Source organism: Pongo pygmaeus, chromosome 2, assembly GCF_028885625.2.
Source record: "Pongo pygmaeus isolate AG05252 chromosome 2, NHGRI_mPonPyg2-v2.0_pri, whole genome shotgun sequence".
In the NCBI taxonomy this organism is placed as follows: domain Eukaryota; kingdom Metazoa; phylum Chordata; class Mammalia; order Primates; family Hominidae; genus Pongo; species Pongo pygmaeus.
In genome coordinates this window covers 95492687-95513842 of record NC_085930.1, presented here as the reverse complement: position 1 = coordinate 95513842, position 21156 = coordinate 95492687, and the positions used below count along the sequence as shown (strand labels likewise).

The following is a 21156-nucleotide window of genomic DNA, read 5'->3' as shown; positions in this document are numbered from 1 at the left end:
ACACTAAGTTTTGGTAACTTGTTACAGCAGTAACTGGAAACTAAGACATGCAACAAGCCTTTCATTTTTACCACCACTACTGGGCTGTTGGTGATGGTGGATTTACATTTTTCTCTCCCATTAGACTGTGAACTCCTTGAGGTTGTGCAATACGTTTGTCTGATTTACTACTGGTTGGCAGGCTCTGAGAAGAATGCCTGGTACACAGGTGGATCTCAATAAAAGCCCTTACTGAATTTTATTGAATCTATATGTGGATGAAGACCTCCGCCCCGCGCGCCCCTCCCGCAAGTCCCACTGCGGCCCGACCCATTCTGTCCGGCTCCCAGCCCCCGCGGGTCCCCCCACCCCGGGGCTGACCGGGTGATTTAGAGAGCCCTACGTCCTGCTGGGGTGGTGGGCTTCGAGCGCGGGTCCCAGGACGCAGTGGGGCGCAGTACCTGCGACAGGCGGCAGGAGGCGAGCGTGGCCCAGGAACTCCCGCGGGAGGGTCGGGACGGGACGGGGCGGGGCTTGGGGGCGGGGCGGCTCAGCGCGCAGGCGCGGGGCCAGGCGCCTTGCGCGGTCAGGGGCGGGCGGCCACAGAGCAGCACCGGCCGTGGCTCCGGTAGCAGCAAGTTCGAACCCCGCTCCCGCTCCGCTTCGGTTCTCGCTCCTTCGGCCCTTGGGCCTTCAAACACCAGTCCCCGGCAGCTCGTTGCGCATTGCGCTCTCCCCGCCACCAGGATGCCGGTAACCGAGAAGGATCTGGCGGAGGACGCGCCTTGGAAGAAGATCCAGCAGAACACGTTCACACGCTGGTGCAACGAGCACCTCAAGTGCGTGAACAAACGCATCGGCAACCTGCAGACCGACCTGAGCGACGGGCTGCGGCTCATCGCGCTGCTCGAGGTGCTCAGCCAGAAGCGCATGTACCGCAAGTACCATCAGCGGCCCACCTTTCGCCAGATGCAGCTCGAGAATGTGTCCGTGGCGCTCGAGTTCCTGGACCGTGAGAGCATCAAGCTCGTGTCCATCGGTGAGTTCTCTGGCCGGGCCCAGGCGCCCACTGTGGTGCCGACCCGCCCCCGCGCGTGCACCCCTGCGGAGGGCGAGGACTTCCCGCAGCGCGCCCCCACCTCGGAGATAAGGGGGAGTCGTCCCCAGGGGTGGGATATAGGGGGCCTAGACCCCCTCCCCGGTGTCCTCCCCTGGGATGGGACCTGTTGTGATCGCTCCCCGCCGTGCGCCCCAGCAGTGCACCTTTGGCTGGCTAAGGGTTGAGGGTTTGGGCTGGGGTCACAGGAGGAGAGGTGGAGTTGTTGCATTTCTCTGCACCTGGGGCGCCCCTATGGGAGCTAGGGGACTAGAAACCCTCGTTCGCTGTCCCCGGGGGCGGGCCCTAGGGTCAGATGCTCTGCGGAGCGCTCTCCCGGCTGCGCCCAGGTTGGTGCTCTCAGCCGCAGCTGAATGGGCGTTGGCTCGGAGGCCGGGCCGTGAGACCTGGGGAGGAACCGTTCTCTGCGCCTGGGGCCTCCCCGCCCAGGTGGAGACGGAGACCTGGTACCTTCCCCTGGTCGCTGGAATGGGTGTGGGCCCCGAGGTTGCAAGGGGAGGCGCGGGTGTGTGTCCTCGCTCTCTCTGCTCCCAGCTCAGCTCTGGCCGCGCGCCGCAGGTTGAACCCACTTCTTGCTGCCGAAGTTATAATTTAGGGATGGTGGTGGTAACAGTAATTGCTGTCTTGTAGGGAGCCCAACTAGCGTGCACTGTGTACCGTCAGCCTTCTAAGTTATCTCCGTCCCTACGCATCCTGCCACCTGGGGTGAGGCTAGACCCATTTTACAGATAAGGGGGTCCGGAGGGTTAATTGACCTGTCCAAGGTCAGCAAGTAGGGCCCAGCTGAGAATTGAAGGAAGTGGGCAACAGTTAGAAGGAGGCTTTGTTTTCCTCTCCCCTCCTAAACCTACACCAGGGTCTTCCTGAAAGGAGGTAGGGAATTGGTGTCTCTTGCTGGACTGGACCTTCTGGGCTGGGGAGGAAGAATAAGGATGAAGTCTCCCTTGTGGTCTGAGATAGTTGGGGGCTTCCCAGAGGGCCACAAGGCTGCTGAGAGTGTGGGCTGTGATGGTAGGAGCTGTGATGTGTGTGTGCATGTGGGTGTGTGTGCAGAGAATGTGTGTACACACATAGCATGTGTGTATAGCATGTGCATATGCAAAGAGTTTGCGTGTACACGGAATGGGTATGCAGAGTATGTATGCAGAGAATGTGTATCCACCTACATGTGTTTATGTGTGTGTGTATGTGGGTGGGTGGGTGTGGGTTGGGGCGAAGGAGGGTCCTGGGTCTGGATCTCTTCCTAAGGAGAACCAGGGAGTGGCCCTGGCCTGTGATTTGGGTCTCTTCCTGAGGAAACCAGGTCACTATAGTGACCCTAGTGACAGGAAGAAAGGGAGATGGGTGTGGCTGCCAGGACTTTCTCCAGTGGAAAAGGGATTCCCTCTAGGCTGAACCTCCCCTAGGCCTTAGGGCCTCACCCTTCCCTTCCCCCACACCTGTCCTGGCAGGTAAGGCTGCTTCCTGTTTCCTGGGCCCAGATGGCAGCCGCACCACCCGGCTGATCTCCAGCAGCCCTCCCCCTCCCCAAGGGTGGCTTCCCTGCAGAAGAATCTGCATGGCACGCTGTTGTCTTCTTTCTGGGGTCCATCTCCTGCACTGGGGAGGGAGAACCTCAGAATCTCCCGGAATTCTTTACCATTCAGAAACCAGCTTCCCCTCTGAAGAATCCCAAGGCCCAGCTGGGCTCAATTTGGATCTGTTCTTTGTTTTAAAAATGTGTATTTATTTAATTAACTGAATAAAGAAACTTAAAGTAAACCAGAAGTATCCAGATACGACATAAAATCTTTAAAACAACAACAAAACCAAACCAAACCGCAGCACTAGCAAATCACAGACTGCTTGATCTACCTACTGTTTACAGAGGCAGCAGCTACTTCCAGCACTGTCTCTCATCAGTGCCCGGGGCTGTGGGTCTCATTCTAGATTTTGTCTACATTTTTTTACATGGTTCTCCTGATTCCCTGCTCCCCCTCCCCACCACCGCCCCACCCTGAGATGGAGCCTTGCTCTGTCTCCAGGCTGGAGTACAATGGTGCCATCTGCGCTCACTGCAACCTCCGCCTCCTGGGTTCAAGCGATTCTTCTGAGTAGCTAGAATTCTTCCTGAGTAGCTAGAATTACAGGCACATGCCAGCACGCCCGGCTAATTTTTGTATTCTTAGTAGAGGCGGGGTTTCACCATGTTGGCCAGGCTGGTCTCGAACTCGACCTCATGATATGCCCGCCTCGGCATCCCAAGTGCTGGGGTTACAGGCCTGAGCCACCACGCCCAGCCCGGTCCTCCTGATTTTTATTTTCGAATCCACTCAGGCCCTAGCTACTCCCATTGTCCCGACATTCCAGGGTTAGTTAGCTTCCCTTCCTCTGTGCTGGGCCTGTGGGCTGTTGGCAGCTTCTTCCTGTTCCTACCACAACTTGCATTCTATTTTTTTCCTTTTTAATGATTTCTTGGATCATATTCCCCAGAGTGACATTCCTGGGTTAAAGGGTGTGACCACATTTATGACTTGTATCATTGGCTGCCTAATTGCTCTCCCGAGAGATCTTGCAACAAACAGGTTTTCCAGCCTCTGGAGACCAGAGAGCCCTGGCAAGTGCCAGGACTGCTGTGGGGATAAAGCAGGAGGGTTCTTCCTTCAGCTCTTGAGGCTGTTTGGGTAATGGTCCTTCATCCTTCAAGGCAAAGTTACCTCCAGCTTGGACTAAGGTTCATATATTCACTGCTTAGGTTGCGTTACATTGTGCTGACAATGACACTAGCTTCAATTTGGGGGTACCTACTGGGTGTTAAGTGTGTTCTATTGATCACCCCATTGAATCTTCATGCTAATCACTGATTGACAGCAACTACTGCCCTATCTCTAATGATCTGCTTCTGCAAGTCACTTAGAGAGTTCAGGGCTTAACACTGTCCTGGGCATGTGTTGCTTAGAAAATGGCGCCTGTTAATTAAATAAGGTGCAGCTACTCGGAAGGCTGAGGCAGGAGAATTGCTTGAACCCGGGAGGTGGAGGTTGCAGTGAGCCGAGGTCTTTGTGTAACTGCACTCCAGCCTGGGAGAGCGAGACCCTGACTCAAAAAAAAAAAAAAAAAGTCATGCCCGAATAGTTTGCACACCGAAGGGACGTTCAGAATCAGGGGAGAACAGCCTGGTTGTTTGTTCCTATTTGGTTGATCATACTCTTGCCATGGTTAGTATTATTATCTTTATTTAAAGATGGGAAACAGGAGTGAAGCCACTTGTGGAGGTGACCCAGCTAGCTAGTAAATGGTGTCTGAAACCCAGGTCTGCCCAGCTGTTGAATTGGAGCCTTAACTGACTTGCCTTCCAGTTTCAGAGATGAGTAAAATACAGCTTTTCTCTCCACATCAGAGGGTCCCTGCAACACTAGGTTTGCAAGTCTTAGGTGTTAGGGTGGTGGCTGGATACCCACACTCTGAACCTCTGACCTTGGACAAAATAGGGATGTCAGGGCCTTCCATGATTGGCAGGATGAATCCTCTGGGCTGTGATGAAGGTCTCACAAGTTGAGAGTCAGCCGGGAATTAAGTGGGATCAGTTTGCCTCTTGTGTTTTCCTCATTGTGTTTTGGTTGGTTGGTTGAGATTTCCTACTACCCAGTGGATGATGTTTTATTCCATCGTCAGGGAAGGTATCATTGAATGAATACAGGGTTTTGTATGCTTTGGATAAGGCCAGACAGTTGTAGAGTCATTAGAATTGTGTACATGCCTCCAGCTCTGAGATAGGTGGTGGTTCAACAGCTGCCGGGGAACTCTGGCTTTTCTGCCTAGAATTCACTGAAAGACAACCCTGGCTATTGATTCACATTTGTGGTTCATTGTAAAGTAGGCCCTAGGCGCCATCCAAAAGTTGAAAATTTCCTTACGTTTCTTGTTATGTGGTGGGCAGTTCATAGTGAGGACTCAGTGTCTTTAATTCCAGCTGTTTGCCAGGAGTTGGCAGTTTTATTTACTTGTTTTTCCAAAAACCTTTCTGACATGGGGCAGTCCACCCAGCTGGGAGGAAACGAGGTCTCTCAGCCCAAGAATGATGATCAAGGCCTAGAAGTTTGGGTGGTGTGTTTTGTTTTGGGCCTTTAGAGAAAGGAATTGTTTCCTTTTCAGAGGATGTAGTCTAACCCTAAAGTTTGCTTGACTGACTTGCACCAGGCCAGCGCCAGAGCAGGCAGGGTGCGTGTTCCCAAGACTTCGGGTCACTAGGCAGTTTCCAGGGTGGCGGGTCACTGGTCCAGTCAGCTCCTTTTCTTTCCTCTCCCTTTTGTGCTACTACTACCAAAATAATTTCCAAATAACTTTAAGTTCTGCTCTTTCTTGCACGTCTAGCAGATGCCAGCGTGTCTTTTGGGTAGTACAGAGAGTGCTTAAAAAGTAGCAAAGTTGGCCGGGCGTGGTGGCTCATGCTTGTAATCCCAGCACCCTGGGAGGCCGAGGTGGGTGGATCACCTGAGGTCCGGAGTTTGAGACCAGCCTGACCAACATGGAGAAACCGCATCTCTACTAAAAATACAAAATTAGATGGCCGTGGTGGTGCATGCCTGTAATCCCAGCTACGCAGGAGGCTGAGGCAGGACAATAGCTTGAACCCAAGAGGCGGAGGCTGTGTTGAGCTGAGATCACGCCATTGCACTCCAGCTTGGGCAACAGGAGCAAAACTCCATCTCAAAAAAAAGTGGCAAAGTAGCATGCTTTGTCAGAATTATTAATAACATGTTGTGGGCCATGTACAAGGTGGCACATTAGCATTCAATGTCGCTCGTGTAGTAGTTAAGAGCAAGGATTCTTGGTTCAAATCCCGCTTGCCACTAAGTAGCTGTTAAGAAACTTCTGTGCCTTGGTTTTCTTATCACTAAAATGGGGATAATAACTACCTCCTTAAAAGGCTGTTATACAGATTAAACAAGTTAATAATTTTTAAAGTGCTTGGCACAGTTTATGGTACATAGTAAGTGCTCTGTGAATGCCTGTTAATTAAATAAGGCACTGTTTAATAATCTCAAAAGTCATGCCGGAGAGGTTTGCACACTGAAAGGGCATTTGAAATCAGCGCGCTCTGGGGAGAACAGCTTGGTTGGCTAAGGTTGATCCTACTTGCTAAAATACGGCTATGGACTGCCTAGAGGTTGTCGCCTCCTTGAAAGGGGCTGCCCCCTGCTATGTTACAGCTGCCTCCAGGGCCCATTCACACCAGCTTTGTTTCCAAGCTGGACAGGGAGCTCCAGGTGTCTGGTCATTCCAACCTCCCACCCCGTATAGGAATCTCTGGTCCAAATCACTTCCAGATGTTGGTTGGGCCTCTGTGGAGTTCTCCCAGCAACGGCGGAGCCAGCATGCCAGTCGGCAGCCGCCTTCGTTCTTGGAGAGTCTGAGCTAAAGGAGGGCTTTGATTTGGAGCCAAATTGTGTCTCTTGGGTCCTGGTTTTGTGCTGTGAGGCAGGTACCATGGAGTGGGCTGCTGGCTTAGTTGAGTATGGCTGCCCTGCTCCTTGGGGGAGCAGATACTCAGGGCCTAGAGCCTTTAGGCCCTGCCTTCAGTGGCTCCATGGTCAGGGTGCCAGTCACCTTGCTTTTTCTTTTTTTTTGAGGTGGAGTCTTGCAACCTCTGTCTCCTGGGGTCAAGCAATTCTCCTGCCTCAACCTCCTGAGTAGCTGGGATTACAGGCGTGCGCCGCCACCGTGTCTGGCTAATTTTTGTATTTCTAGTAGAGATGAGGTTTCACCTTGTTGGTCAGGCTGGTCTCGAACTCCCAACCTCGTGATCCTCCTGCCTCGGCCTCCAAAAGTGCTGGGATTACAGGCGTCAGCCACCGGGCTCAGCCAACTTTGCTACATCAGTTTCTAGGTAGCACATCCTAGGCAAAACTAGATGTAGCCTAATGATTCAGGGCCTCGGTCTGAAGCTAGACTGTCTGGATTCTAATCCGCACTCTGCCTGATACCAGCTGTGCAACTCTAGTCCACTGCTTTAACTTTTCTGTGCCTGCTTCCCTGTCTATAAAATGCAAGAGCAAAATAGTTGCTGTCTTAGAGTTGCTGGGAGCATTATATTTGATTAGGTTAAGTTGTAGCACAGTGTTGTCATTATCACTATGAATATTGTGCTTTTGGACCCAAGTCCAGGACTTTGTCTTGTCTTCTGTCTATTCTCTGGCCAGTCCAGATATTTTTGGAATCCTATTGCCGTCATCTGGTGTGTTAACTGTTACCTTTTTCCAAGTTCAGAACCTCTGATGAAGATGTCTCCCAAGATCCTTTCTTCCTTTCCTCATTCAACAAATATATGAAAGCCCATCTCTAAACCAGGCCATGTGCTGGGTGCTAGGACAACAGGAATGAGAGGATCATGTCCTTTGCTTGCCTCAGATACTGCTCAGAGGAGAAGAGACAAGCAAGCAGGGAGAACCATGCAGAGGAGAGCTGCTCAAACCTTCAGGCCCATGCTCATCACCTGGGGACTTTGTTAAAAATGCAGGTCTGATTGAGTAGGTGCTGGGGTGTAGGCTGGGATTCTGCGTTTCCAGTCAGCTTCAGATCCTGCTGTCTGTGGACCGCACTGTAGGTAGCAAGGATCTAGGTGCCAAGCCCTCTGAAAAGAAGGAGCACCTAACCCTAGGCTGGGTATGGGTAATCTAGAAGGTTCCCTGGAGGAAGGGACCTTTCAGCTAAGACCTAAAGCGTGACTAGAATTAGGCAGGGAAACACATTTAGCACAGGAGCAGACAAGTGTATCAGTTGAGAGGTCTTGATGCTCAGGTCAGAGGGGCAGTGTGGGGGGGGCGCAGGGCTGGCTTACCAAGGGCTTTCTGAAACTGGAGGCTGCCTATGGGGTATGCTCCTTGAGTTTGTTTGTTTGTTTATTTTTTTGAGTTGGAGTTTCACTCTTGTTGCCTAGGCTGGAGTGCAGTACAGTGGCATGATCTCGGCTCACTGCAGCCTCCATCTCCTGGGTTCAAGAGATTCTCCTGCCTGAGCCTCCCAAGTAGCTGGGATTATAGGCATGTGCACACCTGGCTAATTTTGTATTTTTAGTAGATATGGGGTTTCACCATGTTGGTCAGGCTGGCCTCGAACTCCTGACCTCAGGTGATCCACCCGCCTGGACTCCCAAAGTGCTGGTATTACAGGTGTAAGCCACCGCATCTAGCCCCTTGTTTAGTGTAGGGTAGTAAACCCAGCCAAAAGGGGTCATTTATCTCAGGGGTCTCACCTGTTGCTCCAGTCATTCCTATTAGCAGAAAGTTTTGTATGTGCCCCTTCCTCATATATATATATATATATATATTTTTTATATATTTATTTATATATATTTATAAGCTATAAACATATTCTACTGTCAATTTGTATATTAAACATTAGTAAAGTTTAGTTTCTTTTTAGATGACAAATCCAAATATAAAATCTGTTTTTTTCCTGGCTCTAACGGATTATCTTATGTGCCCTTGGAGTGGACATACCTCTTTTGGAGGCTCCTGTGAAGGTTTGTGTTTCTACATTTAGTTTTTTTCTTTTTTCCATATTCTTGTTATTCTGCTTTTAATTTTCATCTTTGAGTATTCTAAATTAAGGAGCTGGATCTGTAATTATAACACCTTCCCCCAACAATAAGTTTAACTAATGAAAACATTCAATGGAATGAGCCATTTTAATCTAAATGGGGCTATTTCCTGCTTTTATAATGATTACAATTGCTTTTCATGACATTCTACTAGAAGCCATCTTACATTACTGTTGTAAATCTAGTTATTCATTAAACGGGCACAGTAATCCCTAAGTTAGCTCAGGTTATTGTATAATAAACAACAATACTTTCTTCTTCAGGAGCTTGAGAAGTGATCTTGTATTTTTAAGGTGTCTAACTCACTTTTCATAGGAAACTGAGTCCATGTACTGGGAAGAAAGCTTTTTGGGGAAAATGATTAGAAAACCAAATGGGTGTCTTTATGACTAAAGTGATGAACCAGTAGGTGAGAGTAGGTATAGATGGTACAGAGGACGGAATTACTGGGTATTTTAATCAGGCCCACTTAGTATCACAATTTATTATTCTATTTTATTTTTATTATTTTTTTTTGAGATGGAGTTTCGCTGTTGTCATCCAGGCTGGAGTGCAGTGGCTCTATCTCAGCTCACTGCAACCTCCGCCTCCCGGGTTCAAGAGATTCTCCTGCCTCAGCCTCCCAAGTAGCTGGGATTACAGGCATGCACCATCACACCTGGATAATTTTTTTTGTATTTTTAGTAGAGATGAGGGGTCTCCATGTTGGTCAGGCTGGTCTCGAACTCCCGACCTCAGGTGATCCGCCCGCTTTGGCCTCTCAAAGTGCTGGGATTACAGGTGTGAGCCATCGCGCCTGGCCAGTATCAGGATTTATTCTGTGGGAGGGGAGGAGGACAAAGAAAAATACTGAGCTATGTTTGAAGCTCCTGCCCTCTAAGGGCCTTAGAGCAGCTGACTTAAATGTGTTCCTTTGATAAACTGTAGATGGTTATTGTAACTCTTCTGCAAACTGTTTATTTTTAAAAACAATTTGATGAGATTTTACTTATGCCCATTGTTTGAGTACAGCATTTACCAAAGAACACTTTTGGCCAGATCCCATGCAGTAGAATGCCCTTGGCCAAAATTTTCTTGTACTATAAGCAAAGAAGCAGTTTGGTTTTTCACTTAGCCAAGACTGCCTATCAGACTGAGTTATTGTGACAAAGCCGCTGACTCTCTCCCTTTCTCCATTATCAAAATCTGGCTTTTCTAAGCAGCGCATGTAAAAAGCTTGGCAAGGAGGACCCTTGTCCTCCTACATATTATTCTTTGGCTCTTCTTGGTACCAAGAATACATACAAATAATGCCGGCTGTGTACTGAATGTTGAGGTGTGCACTGTTGAGGATATTCATCCTCTAATATAACATCTAGTATTTCTCACAACTTCCATCTGCTGAGCATTGGTCTATCTTACTTATACTACTTCTAATCCTCATGAACTCTGCAAAACTAGTGGCTTTACATCTATGAGAAAAGAAAAGAACTTTTATCGGAAGAAGGCGAGTCCTTTTAAAGTATCAGGCCTGGAAAGACATTAAATGAGACAGCGAACACATTCTGCTACCCTCTTTGAGCTATGTATTCATTGACTTTTTTTTTTTTTTGAGGCAGAGTTTTGCTTTGTCACCAGGCTGGAGTGTAGTGGTGCAATCTTGGCTCACTGCAACCTCCGCCTCCGGGGTTCAAGTGATTCTCATGCCACAGCCTCCTGAGTAGCTGGGATTACAGGTGCCTGCCACCTTGCCTGGCTAATTTGGTATTTTTATTTTTATTTATTTATTTATTTATTTTAAGACAGGGTCTCACTGTCACCCAGGCTGGAGTACAGTGGCGCTATCTTGGCTCACTGCAACCTCTGCCTCCCGGGTTCCAGCGATTCTCCCGCCCCAACCTCTCCAGTAGCTGGGATTACAGGCACCTGGCACCACAGCCGTTAATTTTTTGTATTTTTAGTAGAAACGGGGTTTCAGCATGTTGGCCAGGCTGGTCTTGAACTCCCGACCTCAGGTAATCCGCCCGCTTTGGCCTCCCAAAGTGCTCGGATTACGAGTGTGAGCCACTGTGCCCCGCCTATGTATTCATTTCTTAAAATTGGTTGCTGGCTAGGTGCGGTGGTACATGCCTGTCCTATAATTGCAGCACTTTGGAAGGCTGAGGCTGGAGGATCTTTTGAGGCCAGGAGTTTAAGACCAGCCTGGGTGAGATCGCATCTCTACAAAAAAAAAAAAAAAAAAAAAAAAAAAAATTATCTGGATGCAGTGGCACAAGCCTGCATAGTCGTAGCTACTTGGGAGGCTGAGTTGGGAGGATAGCTTGAGCCCAGGAGTTTGAGTCTGCAGTGAGTTATGATTGCGTCACTGCACTCTAGCCTGAGCGACAGAGTGAGACCCGTTTCTAAAACAAGGCAATTGCTATTGTCAAAATTAGCTATAAATTAATCTAATAATGCTGCACGCAGTGCCATAATCCACACCCTATAGCTTAACGATGGATGGCCAACCACTAATCAATGCTATTTCTGTAAGCCAATGAGAATTCCTGATAAAAAACTTTGTATCAGCCCACTCCCTGTCTGTCCCCTCTTTTGCTTTTAGAAACCTGCTTGCAACAAAGGCCAGACAGAGCTCATATCCAAGGTTACTTGGGCCTGAGTCTTTCAGGCAGCTGTCTTCACTTTGGCTCAAGTAAACTCTTTAATAGTTTAAATTTTAAGCCTCAGCCTCTTTCTTTTAGGTTGACATCTGTTTCCATTTTACAGATGAGAAAACTGAGGCTCAGCTCTGCCTCACTTTACAGGTCAGGCTTAATCCTTGCCTGCATCATGCTGTAAAGGATTTTTGTATCAAAGCTGAGTTTGACACTCTGTAAAGTAAAATAGATATATTGTAGTGAGAGGGTGTAGAAGAGACTGTTTTCTGATTCTGTGGATTTTTTTTCTTCTTGTTTTGCTTTGCTCCAAACTTCACTCATTTGCGCTTGATTCATGTGAAACTGAAATTTCGTTCTACAAAACAAAACTTTTTGGGGGTTACTTGCCATATCTTTTCCCACACCGCGGAGCTCTGACTGGGACCTTTTCCAGTTTTTGGAGACATTGCTCCAGTTCTTTCCCTGCCTTTGGTTTCCAGGGGGCAGTAATATCACCTCAGGTGTAGAGAGTAGGGACCAGCTAACGGTTTCTTTGGAGGAGGTGGGCAGGGCTTTTGTTTATGAGGTCTAGAAACCAGAAGTGAGGAAGGAGGTGTCCCTGGAACTCCCCCTGGCTGCAGGGCTCACAGCACACACCATGACACCACAGGATGTGTGTGTGTGTGTGTGTGTGTGTGTGTGTGTTGGGGGGAGTGTTGTTGAGAGCCAACTATGCCAGGAGATCCTTGGTGACAGCGGACATAGGCACAGCTGTGCTCTGTCAGGAATGAGTTCACCCATGCCCTTTTCTTCTGCTACTTTGTTTAACTGGTGGGAGGGTGTGCTGGGTTGTGTTTGCTGGTGAGCCCAGCAACTGCACCCTTCTTTCCAGGCCTAGCACCCGGCCTTTATCAGTCCCATGGCCCTGGCACAAGTGGGCAGCCTGCTTCCAATCCAAGCAGGCGGCTTTCCGCTCATCTGCAGGTAGCCTCGTGGGCAGACCTCTTGGTGTGCGCCGCAGCACGAAGTCGTGTGAGCCAGAGCTGAACTTGTGATCCCCACGGGCGTCTCCTGAGGCGCACCTCTCCTGAGAGAGAAAGCTGAGCCCATTCAGGGCTCAGCCTCCCCAGCCGTTGCAGGGCTGGCTTGCTGAAAGGTCTGGGTGTTAACACAGCACTCCTGTTCTCTCTCTCTGAAGGCCCTTTATGCTGGCATGAATTCCTTTTCTCATAGAGATCTGAAAGCTCTTTTGACTAAATGGGTCACCTTTCTGAGTATTTTCATAAGGCTGTCAGGCTTTACCATGCCAGACAACTTTTCTGGAATTTCCTTTCCAGAAAAAAAAAAAAAAAAAGGCTACTAAAGAGGCTGGAGTTATTTGGAGTGCAGGGTGGAATTTTGGCATTCGAGCTATAGGGAAACGGGTGGGGATTTGTGGCAGGCACTATGTAAATTTGCCGCAGCCCATAAATTCAGACTTTAAGGTGAAAAACAGCAAGCAGCAGTCAGCTTTCCTTCAACAGGCAGGAGCGGTGCTACCTTCCGCCTGTGCTGAGTGTGACTGAGGAAGAGGCAGGCCTCCTAGGGAGGCCCGGGCAGGAAAAGTTTCTTGGTGGCTAAAATAGGATTTCTCAGTTTCCCCTGTGTCCCAAGAAAATAAGTTCTTATCATGCTTGTGCCACACTTCTTGTGCGTATCACCCTGGTTTCCCTGCACCTCCTTGAAGTGGTTTATCAGATTCCAGGGACACAAGAATGGTTTGGCATCTACAGCCTATTGTGGGAGCAGGGGCCCGGCCTGGTGCTTCTTGCCCAGGAACAAACTGATTGTTCCCTTGGTGTGGGGTAAAGCAGGCCAGAGTATGGGACCAGGCCCTGCCTCCCAGGGGACCTGAGGTGCAAGGCCTTTGAGCTGAGACCCTAAAAGGCCTTTGTGAGTCTGTAGTGCTATCAGTTGAGCAGAGTTCGGGGTTCTGTTTACAAGATACCCTCTCAGCAGAGGCAGGGGTACCTGCTGGAAGACCAGGGATGTGCTGCCACTGGGATGGGGGCCCTTGGTGGAGCTTCCAGCCATCCAGGGGCAGAACCCGGAATGTGTTCTGAGTGAGGTGCCTTGGCAGAGTTGGCTTGAAAGCACCTGGGCAGTGGCTTGTCACATTCCTTATCTTCACCAAAGGAGGCAAGCTAGCACCTGGGGGATGGCTCTCCTGTTAGGGAGTCCTTTACAGGAAGTGATCCAGGTGTCACATTACACTTCCTGCAGGTGTGCACCTCTTACCTAATTGTCTCTGCTATCCTTTTTTCTCAGCACTCTTGTCTGACATCCATGGAGAGTCACACCCAAAGTTGGGCATGAGGTCCTCTCCTGGGCACCCAACACCTTGTTTTTTTGTTTTTTTGTTTTTTTTTTTTTGGAGACAGAGTCTTGCTCTGTCACCCAGGCTAGAGTGCAGTGGTGCCATCACAGCTCACTGCAGCCTCGACCTCCTTGGCTCAAGTGATGCTCCCACCTCAGCCTCCCACGTAGTCAGAATTACAGGCACACACACCAATATGCCTGGCTAATTTTGTATTTTTTGTAGAGATTCGGTTTGCTATGTTGCCCAGGCTGGTCTTGAACTCCTGGGCTCAAGCAATCTGCCTGCCTCAGCCTCCCAAAGTGTGGGGATTACAGGCATGAGCCACTGCGCTTGGCCACACTGCCCTCTTACTGAGCTGTATTGGTGTTCTAAATGGCCTTCTTACTCTCCCACGGGTCGTCAGTGCTCCAGGGGCAGGCGCTGTGTCTCTTGTTTACCTCTGTGGCTCTGAGCTTGGCACTTAATAGGAATTTAATACATAACTTGTTAAATAAACAGTCTCTAGCATAATAGCTTGAGTATTAAGTCTGGTACATTGACTTATTTGCAATTCAGAAAATGCAAAACAGTGCTTCTTTGCTGCCTTTACTGAAGTGGGAATTATATGTAGTAGACAACTGGGTCTGGGGTCCCAGTGGAACACTTTGTTTTTTGGACTGTGATGCTGAACTTAAAGGACTCAGCAGTTCATGTTCATTCTCTGGACATCTGTGATTTGCTTCAACAACTGTTAGAGAACAAGGCCTTTTCCAGGTGAAGCTCAGAAAATGAATTTAACAGGAAATTACTGAAAGTCGCAATCATAGTAACAGTTTCATTCGTTATAGTGAATATAGAGAGAGCCCATACTAAGTACCAGGCATTGTGATAAACGCTTCTTACTAATAGCTATACGAAACATCATTGCAATTCTGAGAAGTAGTTATTGTTGTAATTCCCGTTATGCAGATGAGAAAACTGAGGCACACCCAGATTTGCCAATGAGTGTGTGGTTATTACTCAGATCTTTGTCTGAGATTTTAATCTTCATATTTTACTGCTTTCCCAAGGAAAGCCATCAGCTCAGCATGTCTTTGAAATTTGCTTCTTTTTTTTTTGAGACAGAGTCTTGCTCTGTCTCCCAGGCTGGAGTACAGTGGCGCAATCTTGGCTCACTTGCAACCTCCACCTCCTGGGTTCAAGCAATTCTCTTGCCTCAGCCTCCCGAGTAGCTGGGAATACAGGTGCATGCCACCACGCCTGGCTATTTTGTATTTTTAGTAGAGACGGGGTTTCACCATGTTGGCCAGCCTGGTCCCGAGCTCCTGACCTCGAGATCCACCCACCTCGGCCTCCTAAAGTGCTGGGATCAGGCTTGAGCCACCGAACTCGGCCTTTTTTTTTTTTTTGAAATGATGTCTAGTATAATAATAATAATAATAATAATAATAATAATAATAAAATAAAATAAAAAAAAGAAATGAGGTCTCCTTTTGTTGCCCAAACTGCAATCTTGGCTCACTGCAACTTCTGCCTCCTGGGTTCAAGTGATTCTCCTGCCTCAGCCTCCCGAGTAGCTGGGACTATAGGCGCGTGCCACCATGCCCGGCTAATTTTTGTATTTTTATAGAGACAGGCCAAGCTTGTCTTGAACTCCTGACGTCAAGTGATCCACCTGCCTGCTCCTCCCAAAGTGCTGGGATTACAGGAGTGAGCCACTGTGTTCGGCCTGAAATTCAATTCTAATAAATTTTTATTGGAGCATTAAAAAGTTACATCTGTAGTTCTTACTCTTTGCAAAAAATTGCAAGAACACAGAAAAATATAAAGAAAAAAACATCACCTGTGAAGAATTTTAATGAATCTTTTTCTACTTTTAGGGAATTTTGCTTACAGCTGCCTTTTAATCAGAATAGGGAAGAAAGAGATTCCTTTCTTAGGAAAAATGTGACTGTGGACTGGAAATGCTTTGTGAAATAATATTGGTCATACTGATGGTTATAACAAGATTCATCTTCAATTGAGTTATTGCTGAGCTTTGTCCAGCTTTAAAATGAAAGGTCTCATTTGAGTCTCATTGTGGTTTGCAAGTCTCCCTTGGTCTAGAAATATGTTTGGTCAACCACGGCATGGAGGTGTTCCAGCCACTTTCTATCTCTTAAAAGTTTTTAGGACCTACTTTTATTGGGACTGCCAGGGTCTCTTAATAATAGTTATTATACTTGGTAACTATTGTGACCTTGTTTCATAGGCAGCCCAGCATAGAAACTCATTTAGCTTTTAGTTGCTCAGCTCCATTAGCTGTTTAAACATGTTTCAGATGTGAGCCTGACAATGTACTTGGGCAGCTTGGTTCACCCTTGACTGCCTGGGAACTTTGAGAAGTCTGAAAATTATATGTAGCCCTAAGGTCTTCATGGTATTGTTTTTTTGGAGGCACCATTTCCCAATAGCCCTCAGGACACCAGGCCCATGAAGCCATCCTGTCTCAGCCAGGAGGCAGAGGAGATGGAATGGAAACCACTTCTGGATACAGATCCAGCCACTTCCGGAGTGCTTCAGAGCATGGGTCAGGTAGACCTTGCTGCTTTCTAGCTGGCAGACTTGGGGAAGATTGTTTGACCTCTCTGAGTTTGTGTCCCAGACTATAGCAGTACCCCCTTCCTGGCGTTATTGAAGATAAAATGATGTAATCCTGATAAATCACTTGACCCAGTCCTTGGAGGTGGTGGTGGGGGCTGGGGTGAGTGCCCCATGAATGGTGGTCATCGTGCTCCCCCGCAACCTCCTTTCTCTCTTCTCCTTTCCCGTCTTTCACACCTCTAATTCCTGGACCTGGGGGTGGTCTCTCCAGACTAGATGAAGAAGCAATCTAATTATCTAGGAAGGTGAAAGGTGGTTGGGAATACTCGCAGAAATAGGTCAAAGATACCTCCTCCTACCTAAAAGACTCTTTTTAGAAGAAGAGGCAACCTGGGTTTTTGGATAACTGTTGAGTAGGAACCATCATGAGTGGCATTTCTGCATTTCTGGTCTTCTGGCCAAGCCTCCTTTTTTTTTTTTTTTTTTTTTTTCTTGAGACAGAGTCTTGCTTTGTTGCCAGGCTGGATTGCAATGGTGCAGTCTTGGCTCACTGCAACCTCCATCTCCCAGGTTCAAGCGATTCTCCTGCCTCAGCCTCCTGAGTAGCTGGTACTACAGTTGCCGCCACTATGCCCAGCTAATTTTTGTATTTTTAGTAGGGACGGGGTTTCATCATATTGGCCAGGATGGTCTCGATCTCTTGACCTCATAATCTGCCCACCTTGGCCTCCCAAAGTGCCAGAATTACAAGCGTGAGCCACTGAGCCCAGCCTTCCTTTTTTTTTTTTTTTTTTAAGTAGCTCCATTGCCCCCCCTCACCCTTTCTTTTGTCTCCTGTAATGTCCTTCCCTTCCACTTCTTTTTTTTTCTTTTCTTCTTTCTTTCTTTCTTTTTTTTTTTTTTGAGATAGGATCTCATTCTGTGGCAAAGGCTGGAGTGTAGTGGCACAATCACGGCTCATTGCAGCCTCGAGCTCCAGGACTCAGGTGATCCTCCCATCTCAGCCTCCCGAGTAGCTGGGACCACAGGCACACACCACCACACCCAGCTAACTTTTGCATTTTTTGTAGAGGTAGTGTTTTGCCATGTTGCCCAGGCTTGTCTTGAACTCCGGGCTCAAGTGATACTCCCTCCTCAGCCTCCCAAATTGCTGAGATTACAGGCATAAGCCTCTGCACCTGGCCTTCCTTCCCGTTTTTTTTGCTTTCCTGGTTTTGCCTGTCCCAGACCACCCTCTTGGAAAGATGCTCTCCCAGCAGCGGCAGTAAGGTCCTGGTCTTGTGTTTGCTCCCGGGCCTGAGTCTTGGCTTTGCTGCTTTGTAGCTAGCTGGCTGACACCAGGGAGCTGCTTCCCTCCAGGAGCCTGTCGTCCATATGCTGAATGTGATCCTAAAATGCTCTGTCTTACAGGGGCCAGGCGTTGTGGCTCATGCACTTCAGGGGGCTGAGGCGTGCAGATCACTTGAGGCCAGGAGTTTGAGACCAGCCTGGCCAACATGGTGAAACCCTGTCTCTACTAAAAATACAAAAATTAGCCAGAGGTAGTAGTGTGTGCCTTTAATTCCAGCTACTTGGAAGGCTGAGGCAGGAAAATCGCTAGAACCTGGGAGGCGGAGGTTGCAGTGAGCCGAGATCATGCCACTGCACTCCAGCCTGATCAACAGAGCGAGACTGTCTGAAACAAACAAACAAAAAATGTTCTGCCTTACAGAGTTCTTAGTTATAAAAGAGAAGGTGCATCTAAAGCTCTTGGCACTGTGCCTGGCTCATAGTAAGTGCTTGGTAAATGTCAGCTGCTGCTGTTTGTGGTGTTAGTATCAGCATTGTTGCTGTGAGACCCTGCACTTCCCACTTAGCCTTGGAAAAATAAGTCTTCACGTTAATGCCATGGGCTACCGCTTCTCTTTTCAGGGCTTCTTGGAGGAGGGTGGAGCTGGAGAGACACGTTGGGGACTGCCAGGGTTACATCCTCCATGAGGCTGAGGCTGTGCTGACTGCCTTGTGTGCTTTCAACCTGGAGTAAAGGGCAGCTGTGCCAGCTGCTCCCATCCCCCAGGAGTCTGACTCGTCCCTGCCTTGGCCCTGGGCGGCACTTTCCCTCCTAGCTCTTTGGCATCTGGGGTCATGGTGGGGCCGCCTGCCATCTGTCAAAATTTTTGCTGCCGTGGGTATGGCGTTAAACCCCCGCACTATCCAACTTGGTGTCATGGAGCTGGCGACGATATTTTTACAGTGGTTAGTGCTTGGAAACTGGACTTCTGGGTTATGCCCTGTACAAACAGCATCAAAGTCGCTGGGCTAGGGTGACAGAGGAGGCTGCCAACAGGGAATTCTGTGGCTCCTGGGACAGGAATGGATATGGGAGGTTGGGGGCCAGTATTTTCAGTTCTCTTGAGGAGTTGGCGAGTATTAGTCTTTGCCCTGATGGATAGAAGGAATCTGTCTGTGTCTTGCATGAACCGTGTACTTCCCCCAGTTACTCCTTGGACACCAGCTGCCTGCTGTTCATAACTGGACCAGATTTCTAATACTGCAGCGCTACCGAATGTCAGTTTTAGGCCATCTCTGGTGTAGCCAGGGAACGCCCAACACCTTTCCCAAAGGTAGAATTTGTGTGGGTTTTACTTCACTGAGTGACTAATGCAGATCTTTATGTTTTAATGATGGGAAGAAATTCGTCAGCCTGGGTACTTTTTCCATGTGATGGGGCAAAAATTTAAAACACTTGCACAACAGCTTTTGTTTCTCCAGCTACTAAAGGTGACTGTCATTTAGGCATTATCAGTATGATCAGCTGGTGTTAACCCACTCCCCTTCTGGAGACCTGTTTCTGTTTCTGGGAAAGGTGTAGGACATGCTGGATTTGGCAAGATTGTAGGTCCCAGGCAGATGTCCGGACTTAGACTCTGGCTCTTTTTTTTTTTTTCCAGACGGGGTCTCCCTGTCACCCAGGCTGGAGTGCAGTGGCGTGATCTCGGCTCACCACAACCTCCGCCTCCCAGGTTCAAGGGATTCTCCTGCCTCAGCCCCCTGAGTAACTGGGATTACAGGCGTGCACCACCATGCCCAGCTAATTCTTTCTTTCTTTTTTTTTTTTTTTTGAGATAGAGGCTCACTCTGTCACCCAGGCTGGAGTGCGGTGGCCCGATCTGCCCGCCTCGGCCTCCCAAAGTGTTAGGATTACAGGCGTGAGCCACCGTGCCTGGCCTCAGCTAACTTTTGTATTTTTAGTATCAACGAGGTTTCACCATGTTGGCCAGGCTGGCTTTGAACTCCTGGCCTCAATTGATCTGCCCACCTTGGCCTCCCAAAGTGCTGGGATTACAGGCATGAGCCACCGCACCTGGCCCAGACCCTGGCTCTTACTCCTAGGTCTACCTCTACCATCACTGGGGCCCCCGCTCTGAACCTTTTCCCCCCATCTATAAAATGGGAGAACTAGATTAGGTCTGTGTCCCCCAAGCTTCAATCATTCGTAAAGGAACCACCTTTACCATTTTGCCATATCCCACGGCTGTCTCTATTTCATTTTTCACTTAATATTATTTTCCCCTGCAGTTGACTCACTTGTAAAACAAATGTATTTGAAAAGGAGACTTTGTGTCACTATAATAACGGAAAAACAGCGTCACTAGGTAAATGGAAGGTAACCATAAATAAACCCCAAACAGTTATTAAATTCCAGCCAGCACTGTTGCCTGTTCACAGCATGAGGCATACTCTCTTTTGGTTAAAAAGGGAAATTAGCAAGAGATGGAGAAGTGTTGAAGGTAACCTAGCACTACACTCAGCCTTTTACTTGACCTGCTCAGAAGGATTGAGAAAGAACTAGGAGAACTGGGAAGAGAATAACGTCTTTTTGTGATGCAAAATGCCTGAGTGTGATCAAGAGCTCAGAGTAGTAATGTATAGATGCTTTGTTCGGATACTTGCGCAGCCATTACCATGTGCCAGGGGTGTAGAGGGGCTAGGAGTATAGAGGGGATTGGGACTTGTTCACCGACTTCTGGTTGTTTGTGCTCTAGTAGTGGGGAGGTGGTCATAGAATATTGAATGCAGACAAAGATCGAGCAGGCTGCAGGGGTTTAATAGGAAAATCACAGGACTAAGTTCTGTCATGTGTGTATGGGGTCTACAAATAAGAGTTGTTTAGAATTTTTTTAAATTTAAATTTACCATGAAATATATAATAAATCTATTTCATTCCAGAATGATTCTACAGAAGCTCTAAATACATTAAAGTTGTGTTGGCTGGGTGCAGTTGCTCATGCCTGTAATCCCAGCACTTTGAGAGGCTGAGGCAGGAGGATCACTTGTGGCCAGGAGTTTGAGACCAGCCTGGGCAACATGGGAGACCTTATCTCTACCAAAAATTTTTTTTTTTCTTTTTTTCTTTTTTTTTGAGACAAAGTTTCGCTCTTGTTGCCCAGGCTAGAGTGCAATAGCACAATCTCGGCTCACTGCAACCTCCGCCTCCCTGGTTCAAGCAATTCTCCTGCCTCAGCCTCCCAAGTAGCTGGGATTACAGGCATGTGCCACCACACCCAGCTAATTCTGTATTTTTTTAGTGGAGGTGGGATTTCACCATGTTGGTCAGGCTGGTCTTGAACTCCTGACCTCAGGTGATCCACCCACCTCAGTCTCACAAAGTGTTGGGATTACAGGTGTTAGCTACTGCACCTGGCCAAAAACATTTTAATGAATTAGCTGGGTATGGTGGTATGTGCCTGTAATCCTAGCTACTTGGGAGGCTGGGGCAGGATGATCCCTTGAGCCCAGGAATTCCAAGCTGCAGTGAACTATAATCAGGTCACTGCACTGAAGCCTGAGTGACAGAGTGAGACCTTGTCTCTTAAAATAAATTTGTGTCATTGTTTGTTGTTTTTATGGTGTTATGACAATGATCCATCTGAACCCTTTTTGTAGTGGTAACTAACTTTCT

At 48.2% G+C, this 21156-nt stretch overlaps 1 protein-coding gene across 5 annotated transcripts in view; it reads left to right on the top strand.

The window, feature by feature from the left end:
- The first annotated feature begins 555 nt into the window (after nucleotides 1–555).
- Nucleotides 556–21156, top strand: part of FLNB (filamin B) — a 165064-nt gene continuing 144463 nt past the window's right edge. For all 5 annotated transcript variants that reach the window (XM_063661031.1, XM_054479644.2, XM_054479643.2 and 2 more), the window contains exon 1: nucleotides 556–1018. In XM_063661031.1, the coding sequence (XP_063517101.1) occupies nucleotides 727–1018 (292 nt within the window). In that variant the 5' untranslated portion in view covers nucleotides 556–726. The remainder of the gene's footprint in view (nucleotides 1019–21156) is intronic.